A 25,697-nucleotide genomic window follows, 5' to 3' on the forward strand; every position below is an offset into this window, starting at 1 on the left:
CCAATATTGAGTTATTGCAGTTCTCTTAAACTAAGCACTGCTACAAATTAGTTTAGTACTTTATTGTAAGTTAATTGTAATTTCCTGGAGTGGGTGGAGCTACTGACTATAAAGGCAGCAGTCTTGAGTTTCAGCAGGTCTCAAGATGTCCTGCCAAAGGTTGTGTTGAAAAGGGGTATAACTTAGTGCAGAATTGTTTTTTGACAGTCATATTCAGTTTTGGCTGCATTAAAGCCACTTTATTTCTGCCTCTACTGCTCAGCCATCCCTCATACGAACCTCCTGAGCGACATGTGAATTTGTGTACAGTGACTGATTTATAAAGTGAAGTCCGGGCTTTGTTAAACCTGCAGTGGAGGAAGTACAAAGTACTGTTAAAACCTCATTCAATATTCATCATGAGATAATGAAACAAAAATAAATAATTTATTTAATTAGCAGTTGAAATACACAGTTAATCTCTGCACCGTTATATTTAACTGCTGAAGCAAAATGCCACTGATTTACTGAATGAATGTTAAACTTTAGATGTACCTTAATATAACATAGGATAAACGCTACAGTGAACACTCAAGCCTGTTCTGTCTGTGTGAGTCAAAGAATTTTCCTTGTGTGCGCCTTTGAATTAATCAGTGAAAAGCTGCAGTAACCCTCAGTTTTCCCCTGAGACCTCTCTGTGGGAGCTGCAACAGCTGTGAAGGTGTAAGGCACCCCTAGGACCTGTCGCTACAGCTGCAGCGCCACAACACACACGATGTCTCACACTGCACGTCCATGAAGGCCAAGGGCTGCAGTCGGCCTCCTTTATTGTCTGTCTTCTGTATGGTTTTGCATTGGGAATGTCCGATTTAATACGCCATCCTTTCTAAGATAGCCCAATCTTTGCTAATGAACGTGCTTAATGTGCTCCTCAGCATCTTTTTTTTTTAATCTAAATTACCAGGTGGGAATTTCCCATGTTTGAATTGTGCATAATGTGCTGTGATCAAAGGGGCTCTGGAACGATGGCTAAAATTAAAAACAGAACCAGATCCTGATATGTGGTCTCTTTATTGGAATGTTTGTGTGTGTTCGGGTATGCAGGGAAAAAAAACCTAGGTGGGTAAAGATAGATATTATCCTTACACAAATTAATCTCTTTCAATGTTTCAATATGTTTCGCGAAGCTATTTTTAGTTCAATGGTGGAGTTTCAGCCTGTATCTGCCCTTTACAGCAGAGGAACATGTGTAAGTCTTGTCAGGAATTTGCCTTCTGGCCTGAGTTTGGATGAAAGAATCTGTGATCTTGTGTCTGATCTGCACGTCACTGCACAGAGATGCATCAGGCAGTTTGTTTGACAGTCAGACAAAACAGGGCCCAGGTCTCCACCAGATACAAAAAGGTAGCTGGCTGACAAGATCTAGATGGTAATCGATGCTCCCACCAACGCAGATGATATGCCTTGAAGAGCTGAAAGAATGACTGCGTGATGAGAAAATGTCTGTGTGGTGAAAAAATTCCTTTTTCATGAGATGAGCACTGAACATGCAGGCTGGTCTCTCTAAGAAGCCATACTCATTTTATTGCTAAAAGTGAAGGTAACATTATAGTACATATACAGGGTTTCTCTTTGCTCATGTGTCTTGACTGTTAAACAGAAATGTCTGTTATGCTTGGGTAAATAAAATCCCAATCAGCAAAACTAGTTGTCATATTATTGCAATGTGTGGCTGTAACTAAAACCTCTCTTCTCTGTGCAGGAAAAAACACCGTGATCAGTGGGCTAAAGATTGCAGTTACATGGTTAGGAAGAAAGAAGGCAGAAAAGGTCACTTTCTGTTGGGACAGCCATATTTTTTATTTATTTATTTATTTTTTAATAAAAAATGGTCCAGTAGATCATCTGCTGAATGAGTTCATTTTAAAAAATAAGCGAAACATCTTTACTTAGTGTTTGAGGGGTTTGACCAGCTCTTATTATGGCTGCAGCACAGATACGTCAGGGTCATTTCACTTAGTTACCGACCTTCCTAAGCACAATTATTTGACTGTTTTCCCATAGCCTACCAAGTACTACAATAACACAGTAGTTCACAGGGACATCCCCAGTTTATCTTTCCATGTCAATATTTTTCCATCACAGAGCAATAAGCGCATGAAAGTTGTGTAGCATCTTAAAATCAAAAGTCGACTGCTGTTGTGTATGAATAAAATAAGACAATTTTGCTTGGGCAGCTATTTTCATCTGCTAGTGGATGGGGAGAGCATCAGGTTTGAATGTCTAGTCGACTAGTCTCGCACATCCCTGCAGTAAACTTCTAATGAGGAAATAAGATTTAACTGTCAAACTTTTCTGCTCTTTATCAGTAGTTATTTTGTCACCAAGTTCAAACACTGTAGATCAGGGGTCGGCAACCTTTCTGATGAGTGCCATCTAAAATTTCCTCAGATGTCAATGTGCCATATGATTGCATTAGCAATAAATTTAATAACGCTCTATACTAACAGTTACACACTATATAGAACAACTTTCTAGAATTCTATTTGTTCGCAGATGTTTGCAGCTATCAGCGAATAGTTATCAGCTATTTTGAAACAAAAAAAAAGACACTTTTTATCCATAACAAGAACTCCATAACAGCAAATGAACTGTACAACAGAAAATGCAAATGCTATTTATGGTCTCCTCACAACAACGATAAGAAAAATAAACTGGGCCTATGGCATGTTTGTTAATACAGGGATACACATGTTAATGTGATCTCTGGTCTCCCACTCAGAGACACAGGTCTCCAAGTGTCGAGCATTCAGACGGCTACCTGAGGACTCTCTTCATGTGAGAGAAAATCTGCTCACACAGATATGTAGAGCCAAATACTGTCAATAAGGCCTCTGCAATGTTCTGAAGACAGTTAAACTTGTCAGGTAGTGATGTCCAGCAGGTGAAAATGCAAGCTCCATGAACACGCACAGCTATGGATTCCAGCTGCGTTCGTAGTTCTGCAACCTACAGAGTTGAGGTTTTCAGTTCAATCAGCTGCATTTCGATGTCGCATTAACTGGCATTAACTCAGCCAGTTAATGCGAGACAAATCCAGCTGCTCATTAAAGCTTTCTGGTTTGATCAGTCTTGAGTCTACAGATGTATCCGTGTATTTCTTTTGGTGCTGATACTGCGCTGAGCAGACAGCTCCTGAAGCATTTGAAGTGTCGGAATGTGGAAATTTCAACATCGCTTGGAAAAACTGCCAGCTAGCAACGTCCCTCTCACCAGTAGGATAAGTTATTTTTAGCCAATTACAAGTTGAATCTGGTAGTTGGGGTTGTTAGCTAAGATACCGTCATTAAGAAGCGGCACAACTAATGTGTCTATGCAAGCTCATTTGCGATGTGCACCGCTGGCCCGGCCATTACTTTTTTAAATGTACCTTCTGAGATTAATTCACTGCGTGCCATGCCCAGGGATGGACTGGGACAAAAAATCGGCCCGGGCATTTTGACTAGAAACCGGCCCACCAGGTATTAAAGCCATAAAGCCTTTGAATAAAAACAAACGCTGCTGTGACAGGGATGTACACTGTCTTGTTGGTATATGTATGATTTCTATACATCTTATGTCAGATAAAAACTTTGGTTGTAAGATTCAGATAATTATTTATTAAAAGCTAAACATTTCTGGGGTGGAATGTGTCAAACATCTTTTTAAAAATGGTACTTTTATGTCTGCTGCTCAACTGGAAAAGGACTATGGAATCTCCTCCAAGACTAATTACTTTAGATATTTCCAGGTTCGGGACTTTGTGAAAAAGTCATTCAGCCCCTCCCTCGAGCTTCCACAAAGCGGATGGATAGACGAGTTGATGGACACAGATCCGACTGCTAAGGGGACAATCTCCACGCTATATACACATATTCAGAATGTGGCTTCCCCCTCCCTGGACAATGTAAGACGGAAATGGGAGGAAGAATTGGGGCTGGACATTTCAGAGGTTGACTGGGGGGGGGGGCTGTAGATCTAGTACACTCTGCTTCTATATGTGTGAGACACGGATTGATACAGTTCAAGGTGTTGCACAGACTGCATTTGTCAAGGGAGAAACTGGCAAGAATGTACCAGGGGGCCGATCCGACCTGCCCCAGATGTAAACAGGTACCAGCCAACTTATGCCACATGTTCTGGTCTTGTTCCAGGCTGAAAGACTTTTGGGCTAACATCTTTAGAACATTCTCATTCATTTCTAATAAGGATATGGAACCAATGCCTCTGACAGCCATCTTTGGTGTGGCACCGAGGGAAACTCAACTAACAGCCTCTCAGAGGAAGGCAATAGCATTCGCCTCATTGCTGGCTAGGAGATTGATTCTACTTAACTGGATAAAGGCAACACCGCCATCCCATAAACGCTGGGTGGAGGAGGTGATGGCACACCTCAAATTAGAACATCTCAGATTTACTATACAGGGCAACACCAAGAAATTCTTTAAGGTCTGGCAGCCTTTCATTTCCTATTTTGAAGATGAGTTTCCTTCCACTCCATAACTGGCAACTCCCCCCCCCCCCCCCCCCCCCCCCCCCCCCTTTTTTTTTTTTTTTTTTTTTCCCCTTTTCTTTTCTTCCTCTGTCTGGGTATAGTTTTGTCTTACACTGTGCGGTAGGACTTGAGTTCGAGCTTTTCTGTATGAATGATATGCTTTCTGAAAACTCAATAAAAACACTTTGATTATTAAAAGCTAAACATTTTAAATGAGAATAAGAAAGAGACACATTTCTTTGTGTCCCCCTCTCCCTGTTAATGCCCTACCTGGCCCCCTGGCAAAGCTTTGCTAGACCCGCCCCTGCACAGTTACCAGCTGTCAGCTACTTAGAAAAGGATCCTGGTGTTATTTGTCTCTCAGAAACGGTTCATAATTTCCCTTCAACTCACTCATGTCACCTAAAAGGTAAACCTGTTTCTCCATCACCTGTTCAGCTCTGATGATTCAGTAAGGACATCTCCTGGTTTCATCTTCATGTTTCCCTCTCACCACATATTCAAACCGATATCATGACCAGCAGCTTTTACGGCTGTGGCTCCAGCAAACATCAGCTGATACTAGAAATTAATATTAAATAAATTCTAACAACAGCTGATCAAGCTTGAACATGCTGCTGTTGTTTAGCACGACATCCGCTGGTTTCCTCTTTCTGGCGATAAACAAACAAGAGACAAAAGCTGATCATTGATCAGTTTCATGATTGAAGTAGAAACAGGAGAGAGAGGGGGAGAGAATGAGAGAAGGGGCAGCTGACAGCATAAAGACACAGAATAACTCCAGCTTTGTGTCTTTTTCCATTGTAGCTGAGGTACGGGACAAACTGTGTTCCTTTTCTATATGTGTGAGACACATATACTTTTCACCTCAATACGTAACACGTAATATTTTCTCTGAATGCAGGACGATTCCGTTTTTTACGGGATGGTTGGCAACTCTACTAACTGACCTTATGAATAAAATAAAGTTCACTATCAGTAACATCATAGCACCCAGCCAGCTGTATAGAAACTCCGTCATGCTAGCTAGTACGCAGTACGAGTTATTGTAACTGATTGTAAAAAGTCAGCATAACGAAAATAAACTCCACCTAAACTTGGTTTATATCTGACCCAGATAGACTGCAGGTCATAACTTCTTACCTGAAGTTCAGTTCACCACACTCAGACCGGTGGCCGCCTCGGGTCTCTCCTCCTGCCTCCCCTTTCCCTCATCCACCTGCAGGCCTCTGTGGCAGGTCCGCCATAGCCACCACCAAAGAACTGAGTTATTTTTACACATCAACCAGCATCTGGCCAATCCACCACCTTTCATTGTTTATACTGTTACAAAAAAAAAAAAAAAAAAAAATCATCGGCCCATAAAAATGAAAAATCACCATCGGCCCACCGGGCAAAGGCGCGATGGCCAGTCCAGCTATGGTCGTGCCATCAGTTAACCTTTCCAGGGTTGCCAACCCCTGCTATAGATATAAAAGCCAAGCTCAAGAGTTTGATGTATGGCTTTTAAGTCCACCAAAGATTGTGTCCTTCACGACCATCCTTATAAAATGTCAGGAATTTGCCAGGCTGAATTATGTTATGGGAACAAAAACAAGTAACAGATCCTGGAAGTCTGCTGATGTGTGCACTTTTCTGCCACTCGGCTTTTTCAACAGTTTAGAGGCCATGCAGTCCTGCTTCGGTGCTCATGTAGAAATTGTTGTTAGAGATGGACAGACTATATAGTCCTCAGTGGAAGGAAAAAACATGTCTTAGTATAGTAAAATAATAAAATAACAGGATCAACTCCAGCGCCTTTAAAGATCTTCAGCTTTGGAGAGTGGAACCAGCTGATGGACATGTTATCTACATTACTGTGCTGGGCCTTTATTATTTACTGCTCTGCTCTCGGGTTGTGTGTCCTGATTGCCTGCAGCCGACCGCCTACACTGTACATCTTCTCGCTGTTGCACCTTTACGTTCCTATAGCAACCAGCACCAGCATAGCGATTAAACATCTACAGCAACATTTCCAAGTGGTTTTGGTAAAAAGGAGCCCCTGTGTATTACACATGACTTCATCGCTTATTTTCCTCCTGTGTTGCCCAGACTTTAAGCCCACAGTCTGTGGACTTCATTCACTTCTTAGACATTAAGAAATGTGTGATTTGAAGTTTCTTTTTTTAAACCTGCATGTGATCACTTAGCCTGATTGTTGATGTTAGGGTAATTGATGCCAGATAAGAGTTGCCCTGGTTGTGTTTAAGTTTATTTCATGATTTAACATTATGGAAAGAAAGACTGATAGAGTTTGGGTGTTTTTAACGTAAAATGCTTTGAGTAAATGGTCACAGCCTGAATCTATTGATGGATTTCCTTAGACATGATGTGAGCTGAGTCATACCCTGCTTGTGTCAAATAATGCAAACTGAGCACGCTTACACTGCAAATACATATGGGTACATTTGCATGGGAGGCTCATCAGTCTCAGATTCGTATTGATTAAATGCTGATTTGATCAGCCCAGCTCTCACCCTGATGTATTTGTCATATGCAGTGATATCTTTTTAAGACAGTGGGACAGAGCCATACATCATTATCGTGTGACACATAGAAGAAGGAAGCAAACCAGGCTCCTTTTTTTTTTTTCTTGCCTTTTTTTTTCTTCTCACCCACGGCTTCATTTTAATGTGAATTAATTAAAGCAGAGGAAGACAAGAGGGGTCATGCATGGGAACAGAGATGCAAAAGGGAAGCTGCCATGTCTCCCCCTCCCAAGCATTAGAGTGTGAATGGGGCTGTCCACCCTCTCTGTAGGGGGCCTCCCTGTCCTGAAACATGTGAGCTCATTACACATTTCAGGCTCCTGTTTGATATGTAAACATGAAAACGTACACACAATATTCTGGAATCTAGATATTAGATCTAGATATTTTACAGTGTATGAGCAATGTAGATGATGGCACTGACTGGGAAAAGCCTAAAAGCTTAAAAAGTATTTCCTTTTAGCTATAGCTAAGCTAAATAATTGCTTGCTAACCGACAAAATAAGCAATTCCAACTTCCTCAAAGTGGCATTAAACCAGCAGAAATATTGAATTACATCCAGTTACATACTTTCAAATAATATTTATCGCCATAAGGAAAAATGCATGTGAAACACATCAATTAATTAAAGAAACCAGTAGGATACAAAAGAAATTAATATCTTTATGCTTTAACAAAAAACTTGATTTCACCTTATTAATTTTATTTTATATTAAAGTTATCATATATTGGGTATTTTTAGGTAATCTGTTAATTTCTGCAGTGAGAGGCTAGTGTGGGGAAAAACTTCTGTACATTATCTGATGCACAGGTGTGGAAAAAGAGCAGCGATGTGCACAGACACTGATGATGTTTCAGTGTCAGTAAAAACGTCAGTAGGCTTAACTCTGAAGGAACACTGACGCAGCAAAATTGCATCAGTGTTAATCCCATCTTAATCACGACATAATACTAATGACGGTGCAGGCTTACACACACACACACACACACACACACACACACACACACACTCTTTTAATGCCATCAGTGGTTGCTGCACATCTTCTGCAGGTAAAATTTCTTGTTCTTCTCTGAAATGTCTGTAGCAGAATTTATTTATTTATAGCTTCACACTGAAGTCTGTATCCCACTGTCCTGAAAACATAACATATGTACACAGACGTACACACAGGGGGATCAGGCCTGTTCTGGCAGCAATCACAGAAGCAGACAGTGACTCCACTGCTGTTCGTGCAGATATACAAAACTAAAGCCTCGGTCAGCAGGGACCTGTGAACACCTGCTCTTAGCTCAGCTCTGCTCTCTGCTGCATGTGAAGGGTTAGTGGTGTGAACATGTGGTGCTTGTGGGGGCCACCGAGGTCATTTGTCTTCATCCATGGTATTCATTGGATTTTCTGAACTTCTACGGCAGCGTGCTCTGCTCTGACACAGCCATTCATCAGGACCACTGGACCACACAATGCAGCAGAGCCATCTCCTTTCACTAACGTGTTTTGTGGCATGCAGGTGGTTTATAAGAGGACTGCACTACGAATGGGCGTATGCGATTCCCATGACTGCTTCATTAAGCTGTGGAAAAGTTTTAGACATAAATGGCCTTTTTTATGTACTATTTTTAAAGTGTGTTAGAAATAAGTGACAGTCGAAATGTGTGTTTGTGTTTGTGTAGGTCATTGTTACTTGTCCTCTGATAATGTCTCTGACTGTACTATGCCGCTCTCAATAGGTCCATTTACTGTGTAACAAGAAAGCATTAAATGCTCCCTTCCATGTGAGCATGTGCAGAGCCTGAGGCAGAAAGTCTGGTTTAACAAAGAAAGTTTAAAAAGCCCCCACAGTGGTTTGGGTCTTGATGCAGCAGTGTCATCATATTTGTTTCCCTGCTGTGATGCGACGTGGTGCAGCTCATGTTTTCCACCTCTCCTCAAACTTTACATAAAATTTTATGTAATTTACTGCAGTAAAAAGTGAGATTACTTTTGAAAAACAAATAAAGCTCTGTTCCCTGAAACATTCTGACAACAGTACAACTTTGTCAGATGAAGAAGATGATGACTTTTGTTGTCTTTAAGTTTTCCAAATACTCACTCCTTTGTTTATTTCACATGGATGTATTTTTTTAAGTTAAAATGGAAATTAAAAGGTTAATAAATCTGCTGTTTTTCCAGTTGTAAATAAAATTAATGTGAATAGCTGTGTACGTGTAGGCGTACTCAGTAAACATAGAGCTAGTTTTCATTCTATGCTTCTGCATAGATGTTAGGGAGAGTGTTTTCTTGATTTTACTGCTATAATGTGTCCTTCAGAGAGAGAGGGAGGGTTCACGCGTGTGTGTGTGTGTGTGTGTGTGTGTGTGTGTGTGTGTGTGTGTGTGTGTGTGTGTGTGTGTGTGTGTGTGTGTGTGTGTGTGTGTGTGTGTGTGTGTGTGTGTGTGTGTGTACAGTGTCTTACACTGACAGGCGGGTGTAATTACTTTCAGGGGTCTGCGGTGCAAAGTCTTCCATGGTTGGGAAGTTTTCACTTTGAGTTTAATTTCATTTTCAGTGCAGTGGAGTGGAGCCTGAGCCTTAAATCTGTGCTGACGCTGCTAGCTTTCCCTCACTGTTGTAGTAAAATAGATGCTCATGCAATCACTGACCCTGCTCCACCCCTGCTCTCCCCCACTGCCAAAGACAGTGTGATTTTGCTTTGTGCGGCAGGATAAGTGTACTCTGATTGATCATTATTGATCAGAACTGTACTTGCCAGACAGTAATGGGCCTGCCCCTCAGGACATTATGTCTGCTGCTTCTCTGGCCCCCCCTTCTCCCCTATCTTTATGTCCTACTTCAAGGGCCCTCCTTTTCATTGTTTAGCCTCTAATCACAGAGCACTAAGCTCCTTCACTTTGCCTCCACTTATCTTCTGTGTTTCCATCTATGTTTAAGATAGAGGTTGAGGATGGAGGTGGATTGTGAAGTTAATCAAGTCAGGGAGCATGTGTGTTTGTTTCTCTTTACGGCTCTGTGCAGATCAAGACCTTTTTCCAGGAAGAATTTTGCAAAGCCTACTTTAAATGATGTTTTTAAATGTATTTGCATACCTGCTTGCTTGTGTGTATACAAACTTCTTTGAAGACTGCATCATGGTTGCTGGCAGTCACTAGGTGAAATCGGTCGGTGCTGCACCTGAAACCTCATTGTGATGCTTTGGTCTCTAGCAGATTGCTGTAGTGAATGAGACTGACCTGTCTGCAAACACTCAACGATAAAGTAGCTTTAAAACTTTGAAGAGTTCACCTTCAAATTAAAAGTGTGCCTTTTGAACCATGTTGGTTTCACTGGTGAGGCACCAGTTTTACTTCAGAATCTTTGCTTCTGGTTTATGTTACACACTTTCAGTTTCATTACTGCTGAGGGAGCAGATGGTGGTGAGTGTTTGCAGGCAAGTTGGAGCCTTCCACCAGGTGACCGAGGCAGTCTACTGTCAACCAAAGCAGACACAAGGAGGGTTTGGGAACAGCACCATATTTCCAGCCAGCAACCTTCAGCAAGCGTGTCACTGACCAGTCTCCAGTCCTGTGTGACTAAGACATACATCACAAACTGTTATAGTTCAGTGATAACTGTAAATATCTGAATTATATACTTTTCAGCTTTAAGCCAAAATTAATCATTAAAACACTAAAATAAGTGGAGACTTGACCCCTCTTCCTTTTGACAAAGCCGAGCAGTAAGTGCCTTCAAGATTGAAAGTACAAACTTAACTAAATAGAAAAAAGAAACTGTTCCATGGGACGCATATGTCCAATAAAAGCAAATATTTCATTAGCATGAAAATATAGCTGATATATTGTCTTAGTCTTCTTTTTTTCCTCACTCCTCCGTGTTGTATCCCTGATGCAGGGCTCTGTACTTGGGAACATTTTTCCATTTAGCTGTATAAATCTGATTATATGTGTGGAAAAAAATCACAAACTGCGCTGTGCTTTTCTGCAAAACAATCATCCAACATAATTTCCCCTCCTCTATCCAAGAAGTCAATTACAAACATGGGTTCATTAAACAATGGTTTCACTTTAAGTAATAATTTTTTATTGTACCATAACGACTGATTGTGGAGTCTGCCAGCTTGTTTACAATACAGATAGACCGTCTTGAGCCTCTTTGTTCGTACTCCTCACAAGCAATAGACGAAGTCTGTGTGAATGCTCTGATGAGCGTGGAACTGATTACAGCTACACATACACACATTATCAGTACCACACACAGATTATATGACATGCAAAAAGCTGAAAACACCGTGCCACATTTTATTCCACAAGTTAGGCTCACCTGTTTGGCATTATAAAAGAAACTTTACAATTATGTAACACCGAACAGAAGTTGGTATCATTTTTTAATAAGATGTTTGTGCCTTGTCTGTACAGAGTGAAAAACCGGGCCGCCTCTGCCTGCACAGTGACGTCAGACATCACCACAAGCTTCGCCTGCACAGCTGAGGGCAAAAAAGGTAAAATTAGCATGAATGGTGATGGGTATCTGCATGGGTAATTAATTCTTTATAATGTTGATTCTTGAGCTAAACATTCATGAGCCATCTGAAACCGTTTACTGTCAATGGATGTTTGTGTCGGTTGTATAGCCATTGTTGAGTTTGAACATAGTTCTTGGGTATAAGCAAAGTGAGATTTAAAGACTCGATCAGAGGTTAATTGTCTTGATAACCTCAATATTTTTCTGCAGTGGAGGTGGGAGCTGTTGGCTCTGCACTGCTCTCTAGGAGATAAAGCACTTCCTCATCTGCATTTTGTACTGATAATGGAAAGCAGGTCACTTGACATGTACTCTGCTTGCATAAAGGAGGGCTACACATGCAGCCACTGTCAGAAAACACTCTGAAGTGTCCCATAGCCGTCTCTCTGGTTTCTGTAACAGCTGCTTTGCTCTGTTTCACTCTGGTTGTTGTCATGAATGTGTGAATCTGATTTATAGCTCTTTTGTTTTGTTAGCTTCAGGAAGCATTTTGATTTGTCGCTGAGCTGTCTGCATTCACCCACAAAGCCTTTTCTAACATAAATTCAATTTTGTTACTGCTCAGGCTAATTTTTTCTTAAAATATATAGTTGAGTCTTGACATGTACTTTTCATCGTGCTGCAATTTACACATATATCAGATCTTCTTACACAGCATAAGACAACATTAAATAGTTAGAAAAGTGCAGTGGATTCATCAGGGAGAAATATTATTAGTGACATTTTGATGGAAAGAAACGTAAATAAGTTAGGATGTGTGTGTGTGTGCTGAGTGTGCCCGCAACTATTTGCCTGCACTCGGTTCTGTGTTGCACATGAAACCGCCTCATAATTGTTCTTACAGGAGACAGACATTCTCACGATCTCTAATGGACGCTGTAGCTATCCTGTTAATATCTGTGAATGTGTTACTTCACTGTGAATAAATCTGATATAATCTTATCTTCAGTGCGGTTAAGAATCTGGATTTTTCACACATTTAGTTAAATAAATTAAATGAATCTAACATTTCCCAGAAAAGTGATAAGTGCCAGGGCTACAGCTAAGTCTTTATTCTTGATTAATCAGTTAATCTTCAAGTGCGCAACCTAAGGCGAACAGAAAATGTTTTAGAGCCCAAACTGACTAAATCAAATGACGTGTCTTTTGAGAAATGTTGATTACGCGGCAGATTTTTTGCATGAAACTACATGTAGAAGCAGAGACTATGGTACAGTGTGCTTGTATCTTTCAGTACAGCTGTTAAGTCAGCTGCTTTTGCTAAGAAAGGCTGTCATGGTTCCACTTGGCATCTGAGGTTCATGACCCTTTTCCTGCAGGGACTTTTCCTGAAATGCCCTTTAACAGTTCACTGAATCATCATCATCATCATCATCATCATCATCATCATCATCATCATCATCATCAGTGTCATCATCAGCTCCTGGCAAGTTGACTACTGAGAGAAAGGGGAACTAACATGTTCTGTGTGGAAATGAGCGGTGCTGTTTCATAGAAATTTTTCTGCGGCAGTGGCAATTGAAACATCAAGTGATGCAATATGTGAATACTTTCATAATCATCTTGACCTCCCTTCTGTGATTTTTGCACAATCCCTTCAGCTTTCTGTTCAGCTGCGTTTTCTCACCACTACCACAGATAAACCAGTGAACGATGAATCGCGGTGTGGGCTGCAATTTGTGATCTTCCAACTGGATGCAAATCATTAGACTCATTACATCAGTGCCTGTGTGTGTGCGCGCGTGCTAAATGAATCTAGCTCTTTTCACCCCAACCCCCGGTCTTTCTGCTTCTCTTCCTCCTCGGCCTCACGAGCTGCTTTAGTGTCCTGGGACAGCAGCCTGACGGACAGACAGGCAGATGGAAGTGACGTTGGCGACATCAGCGGGATTCAGCAAAAGCAAAGTAGATGGAAATCAATGGCGACAATGACAGTGGGGTCAGGAGAGGTTGGGGGAGGAAAGTGAGTGGAGAGGAAAGAGCTGCAGCTTAGTAAAGTTCAGTGTAAGATAGAGATGTCTCCTACAAATAACTCAAACGGACCTATGAGCCCAACACAGACCGGAGTCAGAGGTATTCATTGTGTGCTTCCTCCCAGCCTGGTGTGCTGCAATGCTAGTGTTGTTTAAAGTGTTTCCTTGAAAGTATTGTTGTTGTTTAGTGTTTCCTGGTTCACATTAAGAATGTGATTTCTCTGTAAAGAATAGGTCTAATTTGGAATAGGTCATGGGGTGCAGTCTGTTGGGATAATATCAGAACAACAAGGCTGGATTTACATTTATTTCTTAGAGGATGTTTCCTGTTGTAGGAAAATGTGGATCTTTAACAGCTGGTTTTTGACAGTGCTGCCTTGTCAGAAGCAGAGCCTCCATTTGCCACGTATGCCAACATCAAATTTGGTTATCAAATCTGTTGTTGTGGAGGGAAAGAAGGTTGCCTCTTCAGTCTCAACAGGGAGTTGCAGGCAGACACCTGCAGACATCCTGTAGCCTCCTCCTGACTCCTCCACTGCAGAGCGCCGTCCGGTCCACTGAACACACACTGAACACACACTCACTCCCTTTTAATGGCACCAACCTTTCTGAAATCCACTGAGGATTTCTTTTTATTGAAGAGTTTACTATTGGCTTGTTATTTTTGACCAAAGCCACCTTTAAAGTGGATGTATTACGTCTATATCCAGCTCCATTTTTATTCTTGGACTCTGTAAGAGTTGCTTTGCATGACAAAATTAATGCCTGTTTATCTTATAGTGCAGCCCCTCAATTCATCCTCTGACTGCCCTTTAGGCCATGCTTCTTCTTCGTGTTCACACCAAACACCCTAGAATTTTTTGTCGGTCATTAATTATTAAAGAAAAAAGATCATAGTTGAATTTTTAATGAAGTAAAGGTCAGTAAATTCGGGTCAGCATCAACACACTTTTGTTTTCCCTACATCAAAAAATTCATTCAGTTTAGTTTCACTTCATACTTTTTCAAACAAGAAAACCAACATGCTCAACTCTAAATAATCCATTTAATGGGAGCTCAGTAGGGCTGCACGATTAATCGTTAGAAAATCGCAATCTCAATTCATACTTATGTGCGATCTCATTTCCAAATGACAACGATTTTTTTAAAAAAGAGAGAGAAAAAGACGACGACGATTGTACCGCATTTTGATCCGGGACGTAATCTGCATGAAAACAAGCGCTCACTCTTCCTGCTCAACAAATGACAAGGGCGGAGCCTTATGCCACGTGGTACAGAAGCTGGCTGCTAAAATTGGCAGGGAAAAAACAACGGAGAGCACGTCAGGGATGACGAGAAAGTGACAGGAGAAAATCCGTCCCGGGTCAACCACCCAAACATCAATAACAGGAACCTTATACAGCGCTTCCCTATACCCGTCGAACTCCCGCAGGCACAAAGAAATTACGGAGGCTATCACTTATCACCTGACCAAAGATATGGCTCCCATCAACACTGAGCAAAACGAGGGATTTAGGAAAATGATCAACACCCTAGACAAACGCTACACAGTGCCGTCCCGCAACTATTTTTCTATTGTTGCACTACCTGCTCAATACACGCAGTGTCGAGCAACGGTGGAGACAGAATTTCAAGCAGTACAACATTTTGCGGCAACGACAAAATGTGAGACATTTGTTGTTTTTATGTTTATTTATTGTTTTTATGTTCAGTCTCAACTGTTACGAAGTTGATGTGCAGTTAATAAGTGCAATAAATATTTATACTGGAAAAGAAAATCGTGAGAGAATCGTGATCTCAATTCTAAGCAAAAAAATCCAGATTCACATTTTATGCAAAATCGTGCAGCCCTAGTGCTCAGCCATATAAGTGTCAGCTTTTGAATGAGAACTTCAGCTCTCATACTTACACATATAAAGTATTTGCTATTACAAGGCAATAAGAAGAAACTGACAAGGCTTTCCTCTGTGTTTCCAATAGTCATGTAAAACACCACCAGGACCTAACCTCTAATAGGCAAAGGTGGCAACAATCAACAATACATCAATGTGCAACTCCACCCACATGTACAGATCATCGAAATGTGTACAAAACAACACACACCATTAACACTGTCTGAAACACATTCACAGACAAAAAACCCCAGACGACGACAGTTCCTCATTTAGTCAGCCAGGATACAAAGTTTGTAAATGATATATAAATACGTGACAGAGAGCTTACGTTCTCTGTCACCACCTCTTTTCAATGACTCACTCGCTTCAGGCTGAACACACTCAAAAGTTATAAGTTGATAAATGATGCTGTAGTAAAGAAGACAGTGTGCAGAAATCTCCTCAATCTCTCTTAATATGTACGAGTTACTGATGAGTCATTCCTCTTGTCCATATGTGACTGCACCTTATTTTCTTATCTGAAAGCAGGTTATGTGATAGTGAAGGACCAGTAATTAACAAAGATGTTTGTATCATGTTTTTGTGCTTGATTTTAGGGCTGTCAAACTGTCTCAGATCAGCTGTAGATGTTTTGTTTAACTTCTATATCATATCAGGTTAATAATGACTAACCTGGGGTCAGTCGAGACCTGGCATCTTCTTGCCTGACCTGTTCTCTTGCAGTCGTGGTGGCATGAATGCCAGATGTTGTACTCTGCTCCTGTCCGCCAGTCATACATTTCACCATCTGTTTGTCAAACCACCCCATGATGTAGCTCACACTCTAGTGTTGTTTGCACTGTTTGTAAGTGTTGTAGATGTTTTATATCCAGAGAGTTTGTTTTTGTCTTTTGGCGAGTTATCTCCTGTTATTATATCATCAGAAGCCCCTTCGTCTTTGTTCTTGTTGCCAGCATACATCTGGTTCATCCCTCCTTATCGGTCACATTTCACTCTGATCTCAGGTCTGCCTGCATTGCTTTGACATACCAGTGAGCAGCACCTCCTCCTCCAGAGTGATTGCACTCATTCCGCTGGAAGCTGCACTCTTCTGCGAGCTCTGTCATTACTACCATCTAAGCAGTGTAATTACCAGCCTCGATGTGTGTTTGCGGTGCGCGATTCAAGCCTGCATCATGCTGGGCAAGCAGGAGTAGGTGAGCAGAGCGCGCGCGAGAGAGAGCGTGAATGGGAGAGCCAGAACAGGGGAGGTACATCCCTGAGCTAACTAATTACTGTATGTGAGTAATTAAAAAGCATTAAATGTCTGCTATTTATCTTCTGAAGTCTGTGCCAGAGACTGTGCTGGATGTTTCTGCCCTCCTCTCACTGAAGAGGAGGGAGATTAAGTCTTTTCTTCTTTTTTTTCCTCCCATGTGTGTCTCCTTTTTTGCCTGTTTGTTTGCAGTCAATGATCAATTTATGTTGATTTGCTTTAAAAATACTCTCTTACTTTAAATACAACTGGTTCTCAAGATTCCCACCATCAGGTATACAATATATTAGCTCCTTACTGCTAATTACTTTGTGATGGGGAGGTTTCTTCCTCACACAGCAACAGCATTTGTTTTGTCTCAGTACCATTTACTTAAGAAAAACTTGGACTTTGAGTTGAGAATTTGACGTCCTGAGAGTTTGCATTTAAGAAAATTAACGACATTACCATCAGCCTCAGCTCTACTTTTGCTTACAGCTCATCGGCAGCTGTTAGTACTCTCGCAGATTTACAGTATTTAAACATCAAACATGCTAACCAACAGCATGTTAGTAGCACATGTGTGACCAAGTATTGCCACACAGTGCCTGTAGCATGGCTGTAGATCACATATGCACTGCATTACCTCACAGAGGGGCACCTCAAAGGCTGAAGTCCTTACTGCAGCAGCCTGGGTTTGACTCTGCTCCAGACCTTGAACTAACTACACGTCTCTCTACTTTTCTGTTTGTCCACATTATCCTATCTGCCAAAGGCCTAAAATACCAGTAACTAAATTAATAAAGTACACCTTACCTATACAATAAACACCAATAAACCAGGAAAACGCACCAATAAACACAGAGCACCAAGAGCTTCTATAGGATTGGATGTTATTTGGCATCCACATTAGAAAGAACGCAGGTTTAAGTCACTATGCTGTTGGCTTCACTCACTCTGGGAGCTCCTGTTAATGAGAATACAGCTGATCTGAACCATCTCCTTGTAAATGTGAGAAAGGACAACTTCAGAAAAAGTCCCGACCTGATTCACCCGGTGTTTTCCGGAGTTTATGTGTGAGAACAGCTTTAATCAGATGTGTTTCTCACTAAGGAGCTGTGTTCTAGCAAAGGTCACTGATAAAGAAGACCACACTCTCTACATTGCTTCTCTCATCAGGCACCTCAGACATATAATGAAGCCATTCTACCGCTCCGGCAGCTGGGGCGGATAATCTGCGATTGGGCCTCAGTGGATCACAGGACAGCCCTCTGAAAGAGGAAGGACTCTGTCAGAAAGCATGATCAGAGCAGGCGTCTTTGGGCCGGAAGTGACTGTGGTTCCGTAAAAACAAAGACATGATACATCCGCGCGGCTGTATGACGATAGGGAGATTCTGTTTGCCGTGAATGAGTTTTGTTGATGTTGCCCATGTGCGTGTGTTGTGTATGAGTAATGCGGTCTTAATGCCAAAAAGGACTTGAGCTAGCTCTCATAAAAGCCATTGTGTATCATAAAAGACACTGGGACCACTGTGAGCTGCCTTTACACAATGGAAAGCTCAACGTTATGCAAATTGGACTTTGTAAAGCGATAGCCAACCCAGGAGTCGACATTTGTAGAGTTCACAAAGACGCGTGTAGCTGGAGAGAGCACATTTTCTGCTCGTTCTCACTGGAAATAGTTAAATGTTTAACTCCTGTCTTTCTGGAGCTTCCCTTGCAGCTTTGTGCGCAACAGTGTAGTGTGTCACTGCTTAAATTTTAATGCTGGACGTAGTTATGCAGCGGTTCGTTGTGTTTGAGCGTGTGTTCCTGCTGTTGTTTGAATCATATTACATTTTTTAAAGCGCTTGTCTTACGAGTAAAATTGTACTGCTCCTCTCTGATTAACTATGACCATGAGTTTGGTAACTGGTGAAAGTGAGGTGAAAGCACCATGTGATGACACGTACGGTTGAATGTGATGCAAGAAACAGGTGACAGATGAGTGGCATATATGATGGAAGTGGGGACATGAAACCCTAGGATTTTATGAAAGTTAAGTATAACAGCAGAGTAATATGGAACTCCAAAGAAGTACAAAAAATTAAATGGTGAGCAGTGGAACTTTATGGGCATATTTTATAAAGGTATATATGCAGATGATGAGCTTATTCACTGTGTGGAGCCTTATATAGATAAGAGCTTTAACCTCACAATGGAGAACTAAATGGAGACTGAGATTAGACAGAAACCTGAGAATGATAAAGGAAAGAGAGAAATTCTAGTGGTCTGTCTGCAGCATAGAGAATTAAGCACATTTACATTTCAGACATTAAGCTGAATATCATATTAATAACAAGTAACCCCCCACTGAGACTGCATTTTCACACTTGCCAAATTCCCTGTTGGTATCTGCAGCTCTTAAAACATTTTCCATAACCCGTGGTTTCTGTTTCATCCAAAATAGCTGTTAAATATGTGCATTGTTCTGGGCTGTGTTCTTTCTCCTCTGCTCTTCTCCCTGTACACCAACTGCTGCACCTCCACCCACCAGTCTGTCAAGCTAATCAAGTTTGCAGATGACACCACCGTTATTGGACTCATCTCGGACGGGGATGAGTCTGCCTACAGGAGGGGGGTTGAACGTCTGGTGTCCTGGTGCAGCCACAACAACCTGGTGCTGAATGCCCAGAAGACAGTGGAGATTATTGTGGACTTCAGGAAGCACACAGCCCCACTCCCCCCCATCATCCTGACTGACACCCCCATCACCTCTGTGGACTCGTTCCGCTTCCTGGGTACCACCATCACCCAGGACCTGAAGTGGGAGCCCACCATCACTTCCGTCATTAAGAAAGCCCAGCAGAGGATGTACTTCCTGAGGCAGCTGAAGAAATTCAACCTGCCAACACGGACGATGATGCAATTCTACACTGCAATCATCGAGTCCATCCTCACCTCCTCCATCACCGTGTGGTACGCTGGAGCCACTATCAGGGACAAACAGAGACTGCAGCGTGTTGTGCGCTCTGCTGAGAAGGTGATTGGCTGCAGACTCCCATCTCTGCAGGACCTGTACACCTCCAGGACACTGCGGCGTGCAGCTCGGATCTCAGCTGACCCTTCTCACCCTGGACACAGTCTGTTTGACCTGCTCCCCTCAGGCAGGAGGCTCCGGTCCATTCGCACCAGAACCTCTCGCCATAAGAACAGTTTCTTCCCCTCTGCTGTCGGACACATGAACAATAACCGTATGACTGTTCCCACCACTAACACATGACCCTACGCTGTGTTCACAGCATCATTCCATGTTTGGCACTGATCACCACCTGCACTCATGTATATATCATGTATATATCTATCCACTTAGCACTTTTAATTCTTATTCTTATTTTTATATTTTTATGACAGTATGTTTGCACTGAAGCACCGCAGCAATTTCCTAATGTTGTAGACCTGCTCAACATTTGGCAATAAAACCCTTTCTGATTCTGATTCTGATTCTTTGTCCAGGTAAGCAGTAGTTTGGCTACAAAATGCTCTGATAGCTGCAGGTTATCAGAAAAAACACCTAAAAAAAACCAAAGAAAGTGGGATTGTCTTGACAGCACAAGGATAATATGTCTGCCAGTGTCAATGCAGGCCGGTTTTCTGGTTTTCATGGCTCTGACAGTACATGCTGCAGAGAAGATAGAAGTCAGACAGAACAACGTCTTATAGTGAGATGAGACTGAAACTGTCCACTGCAGCCACTGTCTTCATGCTGAACTCTGCTGTCACTCCCTTTCTTTGCAACCAATCAGTATTCTACCCAGGGCAAAGTTTTGTTTGTAGCCTCTGCATTGGTTGAATTCCCACAATCCCTCTCACAGCATAGCGAGAGCTGGTCAAATGAGCACAAACAACACCATAAATCCACATCAGTCTCTTCAATACTTATATGCTATGCTGTAGTTACTTAAATGTAAGTAAATGTTCTTCAAAGCACTAAAGTGAACCTTTTAACTGTTCGTCACCTGCAGTGAAGGTTTATCAGGTTTCTGTTTAGAAAGAAAGCTCCAAAGCAAGTCATTTGACTATTGCCCTCCTGGTTCCAGGGCAATAGTCAAATGACTATGGGTTTGGTTTAATTCTCAGTAAAATTTCCAAGTCGGTTTTCAGTTAAATGTGAGGTTTTAAATGATTTTGAAGATTATGACATTCTGATTTCATTAACTTTTTACGCAGCGTCCCAACATTTTTCACCGCAGAGCTGTACTGCCAAGATCCCTTACTGGGTCTCTCTTTACATTTGCATATGGACCACCATGCCAGCACATTATCATTTCTTGCTGTCACGCAGTCGAGTCATAACCACATCATGAAAAAAAGAAAATAAATAAATAAATTCCCTGCCGGTCACCCTAAAGTACCAACGAAATCAAAACCAAAAACACGCAACCATGACTTCAGTCTGTTGTCTGCACTCACAATGACCCAAGATCAGAATAGTCCAGTCTTCAGGTTGATCGAGTAAGCTGGACGTGACCGTATTCCTGTACCTGTTTGCTGAACGTGTAACCATAAAACCTCAGAAGAGAGAAAACAGAAGTCTTTATAAAGCTAGTTCATTTTTAAGACTTGGTGCTGTGTGAGTGTTATGTTAAAACATACTGTTGTGGTTCACCAAGCAGTGCTCCAGTCTCCTCCACCCACTTTCTTGACTTTTGATATCTACTTTAGCCAAAAGGGTGAGGTTTGGTAAAGTGTTCTTTTGCTTTCTCTTTCTCTCTCTCTCTCTCTCCTAAAAACTATGAACCACACAAAGTTGTTTGTTTAGTGTCGCGCTGTGGAAAGAGTAGAAACAGAGTAACTTCTTTGTGACTGTCACAGCCGTGAGCCCACATAACAGCGAACACAAATATAGGACGCTTTTGTTTTTTTGGTATATAAAAAAATTGGGGGGTTTCATTTACTCATGCTTAAAATACAAAACAATCATCAAATGGCCCAGAATAAGAAAAGAATGCATAGATTTTTGTGTTTATGTGTGCAGTCGCCCCCTCCCTCAAAGATCATTTTTGAGCCCTGCTGTAATCTATGCAGTGGGAAAATGCTTCAGTGTATTTAAACTGTCTGTGCACTCTCCCTGTTTGGATTTGTATTACTTTCTTGTCTGATAAAATTAGCTAGTGTTTCTGAGGTTTTAATCTGCAGCAGAGCGGCTGCAGCCTTCGTGTCCTGTGGGTGTGCGGCTTTCTGTGTGTGCGCGCCATATGTGATAATAATATCCCTTGTCAGCCTCCTGAAGATTAGCCTGGATGGGAGAAATCCTCTGTCATATCCCCTCACCTTATTTTCTCTCTCACTCTGGTTTATCAGTCCTACGTTGTTTTACAGTTTAGAGACTCTGAGTTTTGACTCTGTGGAAAAAATATGGGTCACACAGGCTTTATGATTTAAAAATCAGTGTATTTTAAGGCACATTTGTCTTTGTCTTAATATTTTTCCTGATTGTATGCCTGTTGTTGTTTCTCCTCTCAGATCTGCATCAGACATCATCCAAGAAAGAAGCACAAGAAGAAGAGGAGGAGGACGGCCTGGTTCCAGATTGGATGGACCAGTGAAGTCTTTCCCACCCTCCCTGTTAAAAGCAATGTTTTTGGGAGCTGGAGGTCGTAACAGCACCTTCCCCAGCACCCCTCCCAATATGGGATGCCAGCCCCCTGCCCCCCTGCCCTGAGCTCTCCTGGGGTGTCATGAATAGTTACAGAGACAGAGGGGTAACTTGCACCTCCTCAGACCTTCTCGATGGAGGCGGAGGAGGGTTGCCCCAGCACACTCCATTTCGTCACACCCCTAATGGGCACCCGGCGCTAGGTCCCTCTGACCCGGTCATCCAACCACGCATCTCTGTGCCCAAAATGGGTGTCCGTGCACGGATCGCAGAATGGCCTCCACGCCGTGCTCAGTCCCGGGAGTCGCTGCTCGAGAATGGGCAGATTGGCGGCAATCACTACGGCAATGACGGTTCAGTTTTATCAGTTTTGTCTGACTTCAGGCTGGTGCGGGGAGGAGTCGCCAGGTTGCCCCGGCGGAGGTCCAAGGATGTAGGAGAGTTTGGCGGTGAGAGAAGTTCTCCTTTCAGCCTGAGAGTGTTCCCACCTTTGAGAAAGCGCTCCAACAGTGAAGTGACGCTGAGCGAACAAGATGAAAATGAGGTGAGTGTGAAATCTCCCTCTAGTGCCTCTTTTACACGTGTAGGTCCTAACTGGATTAATTGTTTTCCTTTTAGCAGTAGTCCAGATTGAGTTAAATGACTCAAACAAACCAACTTTACAATGCATGACTTCACAATGACTGACATCCACAAACACCAGTGACTGAATGCAGGTGATACAGCTCTGCAATCTGCTCTGTGGACATATTTACACCGTCCAAGAAAACTTTAAAAACTTAAAATGTTGTTACTGCGTGTTTAGTCTAAACTCCTTTCTGTTATCACAGATGCTGTGGCACATGTCTGCGGTTACAGATGATCTTCCATTAACATTTAAACAAATAGTTTATCAAGCTTTGACAGGCGGATTTAATGGTATTAACTTTTCAAGCTATGCTGAAATCACATATCTGCGGTTTTAAAATTCTGTCCTGCTTTACTTTAATGTGATTAATGAAGTGAAGTTTTACATTTTCATGTCACTTGCTCTGTGAATTCATGATGTTGTTGTTGTGCAGGTTTATTTATTTTCAGCTGTAGTTAGTATGGGTTGACATGCTAACCTAATGAGATTGTTGCAGATGTTTTTGGCTGTTCCCTTACCTCCAGGCCACCTGCAGAAGAAATCAGACATCTGATAAAGACATCTTAAGAATATGTCTGTGTAGGTTCTGGCAGGTTGCCAGGATTTAAGTAAACTGACAGAAACTAAAAAGCGAACCACACGTTAGAGTGAGGTCTTTAAATTACTCTCTGTCAGTCCAAAATGTACTACGGTCTGCCCCAGGGCAGCTGTGGCTACAACCGTAGCTTGCCTCCACCAGTGTGTGAATGCGAGAGTGAATGAATAGTGGCATTGTAAAGCGCTTTGGGTGCCTTGAAAAGCGCTATATAAATCCAATCCATTATTATTATTATTATTATTATTACGTATTCACTTGGCTTTTTAACAATGTATACCAAACTGTTAATTGTAACTTAATTATAAAATCCGCAGTATAAGAAATCTAGACATTGTTCAGCCTTTATTCTTGTTTCATTGAAGCACTGATATTTCTTTTTTATAGATTTTTTATTTTTTTTATTTGAGGAGCTCTCTGTGTGACTGGTTTGATTGACAGCTTTCAGATTTGTCTAAAATCTGCTCCTAGATCGATAAAAGGCTGATGTTCTAACCACTGAGCTGTTATCACACATTGAAATTGTCTCCTCTTCTTGCATAAAGGTGGAGGCTCGAGGAGATGGCGGATTGGGGAACCGGTTCAGGGAATACGGTAGCACCTCCTCCATCGACATCCAAGGCATCCCTGACCAGAGCTTCTTTGACATGATCAGCCAGTTCCGCCAGGAGAGGCCTGACCAGCGCAGCTCTGCACCCATACAAATCGGCGAGCTGCTGCGTGCTCCAGACTCGCCACCTGGACCTCTCCCCTCAGCGCCCTCACCTGGTCCCACAGGTGTGGAAGACAGAGAGACAGGAAGGAAAGACGGCACTGAGAGAGTGAGAAAGAAAAGTGGAGGGACAGAGTCGTCGCTGGGCACCTCCTCTTTGTTTCGGAAACTTCGGAGCTCCAATAGAGGGGAGCTGGATGGAGGGAAAGGAGAAACTGTTGAGGACAGGGGAACACGAGCTGCCATCAATTCCTCCTTTAAATCGTGGGTGTGTCCAAAAAGCTTTGTCCACTTTGACGCTCAGAGCATCCTGTTTGACCTCCATGAGGCAGCGGCTCAGCGTGGCTTTGTCACGCAGAGGAGAAACACGGCCACGGGAGCATCAGCAGCCTCAGTGTCTCTGTCAGTCTCCAGATCCTCAGCGAGTGTAAACGACCCCATTTACTCCAGCATCGAGGATCTGACTCTGAGCCTCGACCAGGGCTCCACCACACCCTCACTGGGTGTGGACCCTCTAGATGGCGCTGGAGCCCAGAGCTCCAGTCCACTTCTCCTCTCCTGCCCACACTTCCTCAATGAAACCGGAGGCCACGGAGAGCGCAACATCAGCTTCCTCAGCTCGTCATTAGAACGAGGAGGAGATGGAGGAGGAGGGGACGGGGGGAGGGGATGGCTGAGGAAGAGTAACGCCAGCGTGTCAGTGGTGGAGGTGGCCACTGAAGAGCAGGCTACAAGACTGGAAAGACTGAAACTGTACAGCATAGAGCATGTAGACCTGGGCGCTAGGTACTACAGAGACTACTTCCATGGAAAAGGTAGCACTGAGTCATACACAGTTAACACACTCACTCTGCTGCAGAGCCATCACTTCCACTGTCAATGCTATAAATACTCTTTGATCTAACTGCCAGCTGTGTTCATGTCATAATCACCAGAAGTTTTCATTTCCAAGAGTCTCTTGAGTTAATAAGAAAAGGGTAGGGCTCAGTTTCTGACACATTTAGCATGGTACGCTTACCTCCGGCAAACACAGCGATGAAAATTGACTTACAAAGAACATGAAACAAGAACAAGATGCGACATGTTAGGATGTTCTATCTTTTCATTTCATTTCATTCATTTATTTATTCATTTTCAGGCACAACAAATACCTATATTGAACATAAAATACACAAAACAAAAAACAAAACTTGCCTGAAAAAGGAGTGGGACGAAGAAAACTTATTAAATCCCACCCCTATACTCACTCATCAACAAAAAAAAACAATAAACTTCCCGCAGCTACGCCCATCATTGCATACAGACCCATCAACAGCCCCGGGCAGATACAAGCATCTAAGCGGCAGCTCGCAACCAACAATTAGAGCCTTCATAACTGAATACAGAATATATAAATTATAAATTGCATTACCACAGGTAACAGGCAGTAATAACTACAAGTAACAAACACACATACATATAC

At 42.3% G+C, this 25,697-nt stretch overlaps 1 protein-coding gene across 3 annotated transcripts in view; it reads left to right on the top strand.

The window, feature by feature from the left end:
• Positions 1–25,697, top strand: part of sipa1l3 (signal-induced proliferation-associated 1 like 3) — an 89,617-nt gene that overhangs the window by 39,551 nt on the left and 24,369 nt on the right. For all 3 annotated transcript variants that reach the window (XR_014907351.1, XR_014907352.1, XM_085380989.1), the window contains exons 2-4: positions 11,453–11,535; positions 22,168–22,844; positions 24,069–25,050. Coding sequence is in view for 1 of the 3 variants with exons in the window: in XM_085380989.1 (XP_085237115.1) it covers positions 22,383–22,844; positions 24,069–25,050 (1,444 nt within the window). In the remaining 2 variants the exon portion in view is untranslated. The remainder of the gene's footprint in view (positions 1–11,452; positions 11,536–22,167; positions 22,845–24,068; positions 25,051–25,697) is intronic.

This window comes from Rhamphochromis longiceps, linkage group LG14 (genome assembly GCF_057381845.1).
Source record: "Rhamphochromis longiceps isolate RC_006_pf linkage group LG14, R_longiceps_female_GT1.1, whole genome shotgun sequence".
Taxonomy (NCBI): Eukaryota; Metazoa; Chordata; class Actinopteri; order Cichliformes; family Cichlidae; genus Rhamphochromis; species Rhamphochromis longiceps.